The sequence below is a fragment of the Zonotrichia albicollis genome, chromosome 9 (genome assembly GCF_047830755.1).
Source record: "Zonotrichia albicollis isolate bZonAlb1 chromosome 9, bZonAlb1.hap1, whole genome shotgun sequence".
NCBI lineage: Eukaryota > Metazoa > Chordata > Aves > Passeriformes > Passerellidae > Zonotrichia > Zonotrichia albicollis.
In genome coordinates this window covers 25106478-25111953 of record NC_133827.1, presented here as the reverse complement: position 1 = coordinate 25111953, position 5476 = coordinate 25106478, and the positions used below count along the sequence as shown (strand labels likewise).

Below are 5476 nucleotides of genomic sequence, written 5' to 3'. Positions count from 1 at the left end.
GTGGATTTGCCTGGAGCTATCCTCGGAACTGCAGAGAGAAATAATCACTGTTATGGCCTCTGCTACACCTGAGATAAAAGAGCTTCTCCAGAGAGTTCCCTGATGAGACAGCGCAGGCTTTGATGTAGTGAAATCTATCAGGTTGTTTAACTTGTATCATTACAGCTGTGGGCATCTCACTGTTTGGATGTTTTCCCGTAAACTGGGTGAAAGCTCTCAATTGTATAGCGATGTCAGGATGTAAATAACAACATCAGCGGCTCCTTCGGCCTCCAACTTCCGGAATAAAATACCTTTTATTTTTCAGTGTGCACAATGAACGAGAATCACGGTGCACAAAATGTTCTTTCCGAAAAGCAGTCAAATATCATTTAGCCTGTGAGCTGCGGTGTATGAAAGAGATGTCACCCTGCCTTCCCATATTAACCCTTCACCTGCCGTGTTCGTGCCTAACGAGTGTCATGTCATTGTAACTGCGGGTCTCAAAGCATACAGACAGCTGGGAATCCTCGTCCACTGTTAAAACCCGCAGAACGCTTTAAGAACACGCACTCCAGGATTAAAAGGCTGCCCGGCACCCAGGCGTGTTCCCCGCAGCGCTGCAGGGCGGAGGGACTGCGGGAGAGCACCCAGCCCGCCGGGTCGGGCTGCGGGGGCGGCTCCCGCCGGCGAGCCAGCAGCGAGGCCGTGCCGTGCTCTGCGCCGTGTGCCGTGCCGTGCCGTGCCGTGCCGTGCCGTGCCGTGCCGAGCCGAGCCGAGCCGAGCCGTGCCCCGCACGCCGGGCGGGCAGCACAGAGGCACCGCAGCCTCCGCCGCGCACCGGCGGCCGCTCCCGGGGGCGGGCGGCGCCGATCCCGCCCCCCGCCCGCGGCAGCCGCCGGCAGCCCCCGGCACCGCCAGCGCGGCGGGCGACGCAGGCAGGCGGCCGGGCCCTCCCTCCGTCCCCCGCCCTCCCCGCCGGGCCCCGCCGCAGCCCGCGGGCGCGGCCAGGAGGCGGCGGGGTCGCGGCTGCCGCGGCTCCCCGCGGGCCGGCCCGGCGCTCCCCGCCTTTCCGCGGCTCTCTCCGTCCCCCTCCGGCGAGATGTTATGGCCGAGCCGGCGCAGACGGGCGGCGTAGGGCAGGGCGGGCGGCGGGAGGATGAGGCGGTGGTGGCGGCGCCGCCGGCGGCCGCCGCCGCCCCCAGCTCGGAGGACTACGAGTGCAAGATCTGCTACAACTACTTCGACCTGGAGCGGCGGGCGCCCAAGCTGCTGGAGTGCCTGCACACCTTCTGCCAGGAGTGCCTGAGCCAGCTGCACCTGCGCGCCGCGCAGCATCCGCCCGCCGCCGGCGCCGAGCCGGGCCCGGGGCGCTCGCCCGGCGGCTCCCTGGCCTGCCCGCTCTGCCGCCACCGCACGGCGCTGCCCGACCACCGCGTCCACGGCCTCCCGGTCAACACCAAGCTGGCCGCCGCCTGCCCGCCGCAGCTGCGGGCCCGCGACCCGGTGCCGCAGGACCGCCTGCCGCCGCTGCCGCCCCGCCGCCCGCCCCGCGCCCGGGAGGCGGCGGCCGCGCTCGCCCCGCCGCCCCCCGCCCCCGCCGGGCCGCGCTCCTCGGGCGGCGGCTATGAGAGCTGCCAGAGCTGCAAGCGGGCGGCGCTGAGCGCCGGCTGCGTGTGCGTCGTCGTCTCCTTCCTCTCCATGGTGGTGCTGCTCTTCACCGGCCTCATCTTCGTCAACCAGTACGGTGGGGACGCCGCGCCCGGCGCCGCGGCATCGCCCTCGCCGGTGGGGCCCATCTGCCTGTCGGTCGCCAGCATCCTCGCCCTCTTCTCCGTGGTCGTCACATGGCTCATCTGTTGGCTCAAGTACCGGCCCGAGGCGGGCACCGGCGGGGCCGCGGCCAACGGCTCGGCGCGGGGCCGGGCCGCCCGCAGGAGCGACACGTAACGGCGGCGGGGCCCAGCGGGGCCGGGCCGAGCTCCGGGCGCCCCGGGCGGGGGTGAGCGCACGGGCGGGGCGGGGTGACAGGTGCCGGCCCTGCCGCGGCCCCGCTGTCACGGTGGGCCCGAGGCGGTGCGCACGGGCCGCAGGGTGACCCGGCCGCTCGGCAGGGAGGGCAGGGCGCGCCTCGCCCGCAGAGATGCTGGAAGGGCCTCCCTGGGGAGCTGGAGCTCGGGGTGTGCGCGGTGCCCGCCTCTGCGGGAGCGCATCCCCGCATGCTGAGCTCCTGATGCAGAAGGACGCGGCCGCGATTACACAAAACTGGCTTACTGTTGCCCCCACCTGGATGATAATTGGAGAGGTTCGCTGTGGTTAGGAGCAGAACAGGAACACGGGGTTGAATGCGCTTTGTATTTTCCCTTTTATGGCGTTACCAAGTTAACATATAGAAGAAGCTGTAACAGAAGTGTATTATCTTAAAAGAGACTGAGCCAAAGTTTCCTACAGTGTACTGAGTATGGTTTCATTATAATTTTATTAGAAGGCTGTTGAGCCCTCTGATGGTTGCTTAAAATAAGCTGTATTATTTAATTCTTTGAAATTCTAATTTAATGTGGGAGACTGAAACACTACATTGAGCACTTAAAACAATTTATGGAAGATTATTTAATTAATGGAGCTCTAAATTGGAGCTAAGAGCCTCCTGTCACAGGGATTAATATTTCACTGATTTCAATTTGTATGCGGTGAGAGGAGCCCACATTAAAGTATGGACTTTCAGCATCACTGTAAAAGTGGAATGCAGTAGTGTAATTTGTGATGGAAAATTCGGTCGAGGTAGCTGCAGTAAGACAATGGGTTTCCCTCTTGGCAAGTTTATCTTCTGTGTTGGGAGTTTCTGTAAAAGACAATAGAAAACGGTTTTGTTCTGTGAGGCTGGAACATCAAAGGTGTCATTGAAATGTGACAAGATGTTCATAATATGAAATGGAGAAACATTGCCATACAGCTGGTTTTGTAGTATATTAAGGAGAGCACTCTATATAGATACTGTTCTATGTTGCAGGATAATTCATTTGGTGCCTGAATTTTTTAAACTTATTTAGTTGTTATAATCTATTCTATTGGGAATAAGATACCGCTGCTTATTCCGTGTTTCTACACAGTACTGTAATGGAATGAGGTAATTATTTTCGTGCTTAACAATTCAAGAATTTTAAAAGTGATCTTTTAGTATGTGTATTTTGCAAGCTGTCTGCATGATATTCTGACAAGTATCCTCTTAATAGACCTTTACTTGACCACTTTGTTTATCACAAGTGCAAAGAAATTGACTCTGTAGAAATGTAAAGACAGCAGGTGAAGATGTGTGATGTGTTTCATGACTGCACAAGTGGTGTGTGCTGTGCAATGTCTTGATTATCACAGATGTGTGAAAAACAACCCCCTGACACCCAAGAAACCCCACAAACCAAGCAGTATTTGTACAGACTCTGATGAAGGATGCAGTTTGTGGAAACAGTAGACGATTTTTGTGTCACTTATGTCTATTGAAAAAGATCCACACCAGCCTTTTAAAGTTGTATACCATAATATAAAGGCCCTGAGGAGATAAATTACTGGGATCAACTGTGGCTCTGACTGAGATTTGTGTATTTAGACCAGTGTTTTCCAACTTGGAGTCGCTTGTTAGCTGTCTAAAAGGTCATGCCTCCTAAAATCAGGCCTGACCATTAGCCCCTGTTGACTTCAGCAGTAGTTGTAGATATTCTGCACCAAAGAAAATCACAAGACTTTTATTTAAGCATCTAAATGAGAATTTAGGTGCTTGACTTCAGGTACAAATATTTGAAAATTTGGGCCTTAACCTCTCTGTTCTTCAGTTAATGCATCTGTAAAGTTTGATAATAGCATTGACCTACCTCACAGGCAAGATGTGAGGCTTTATTTATTAATGTTTTTAAGCAATTGGAGATCCTTGAAGAGGAGGTGCTATAGAAGTGAAAGTATTATTGTAAATGATACTGTAGTAGGAATAAATATATGTAAATTAATGGACATAAACAGCAGCAATGTTTTCTAAGAAAAATAAATATATAAAATATGTACATGTGTACATCATATGCACCAATATCTGATTTTCCTTGTTGTGCTTCTCCTGCAAGTGCAGTGTGTGTGTCTGCAGCTCTGTTCAGCCAGGTCAGCTGCAGTACCTGGCGGTCCAGGTGAGCCCAGCCAGTGTCACCACTGTGATTCAGGGACATCAGGGGTGGCTCTGAGTGCTCCTGGAGCTCAGCCTGAGCCCCCTGCACAGCTCTGCTCTTTGCTTTGGCTTGGTCCTGCCGGCAGCTGCTGGGGGTGCCGGGGTGCTGCAGCACTGTGGGCACACCAGTGGCTCCTCCCAGGTGGGAATGAGTGTGTGTGGGAGCTGCTGTCCCACTGAAGGTGGTATGGAGCTGAAATACTGATTACAGTAGGAGTATACTCCATCTTTTTCTTTACTTTCCACATCATAGCTTTATTCTTGCCTTTTCTCTGTAAACAGTATTTGCCATTTTGACTAAACCAGTGGTTTCAACTGGGATCCATGGACTACTTAAAGAGCTGCAAAAGGTAAGTAGGAAAAGCAAATTGATCATCAGAAACTTAAATCTTTTGTGTGAGGGTCAACTTTCAAGAATTTAGAGGTTGGCACGTTACAAAAAGTTGAAGATCGCAGGCCTAAACAGGATTTTCAGGCTTATTCACATTGAATGATCATATTACATATCAGGTTGTTACTCATATATTAAAACGTATATCAGAGCCAAATGAAAATGGACAGTCTGATCTTATGCCAAATCCTTCTCTCTGCTTACACAAATTTTGGGAAACTCCACAGGTTTCAGGAGCGTTAGTCTGGATCCACATCACAGTACCAGTCAGAAAAAATCATGCATTGTATGAATCTCTGGCTACTGTAGAATCCCGGTATTATATTTGTGTTTTGGGTTCCTTTGAGTGTAAAGATTGCTTGTCCAAAGCCAAACTCTGCTCAAGTTTCAGTAAAAAAAGTTAAGTAAAAATACAGAAAGATAAAATCTGCGTGGCTGCTGGTGTTTCATTGTTGTAGCTATTTCAGTCACAACACTTGTGTGTTCTGGTTGTTTAAAACCACACAGAGAAATGCAGCAGGAGTGTGCATCAGTCACACAATCCACACATCTTGCAGGAGGTGTCACTTTGGGGCACTCTGTGGGAAAGCAGAGAAGACAGGGTAATCCACAACACCATGGGAGAAATCATGGGAAATACAAGCTACAGCCTGGGGGTTTTTCTTTTGCCAGTTTTTTGGGGTTTTTTTTTCCCTACTGTGCAGTATTTTCCTGTGTTACTCAGTCTGAGGCACAAGAAATGGAAACACCAAGAAAAGAAACAAAGGTCTGATGCTTTCTCAAAAAATTTTTGACCTCTCCATGATCACAGTCTGGGTGAACTGTGAAAGATCTGTAGTTTCCTGTTGTGCCTAAAGATCTTAACATTTTTGTGGCAATAATCCCCAGTTCCTCTGCCT

The 5476-nt window shown here is 52.5% G+C and overlaps 1 protein-coding gene across 1 annotated transcript; it reads left to right on the top strand.

The window, feature by feature from the left end:
• Nucleotides 1–465: 465 nt before the first annotated feature.
• Nucleotides 466–4039, top strand: RNF228 (ring finger protein 228). Its single transcript, XM_026794907.2, has one exon. The coding sequence runs from the start codon at nt 1087–1089 to the stop codon at nt 1927–1929; it is 843 nt and encodes a 280-aa protein (XP_026650708.2). The 5' UTR covers nt 466–1086; the 3' UTR covers nt 1930–4039.
• Nucleotides 4040–5476: the final 1437 nt, after the last annotated feature.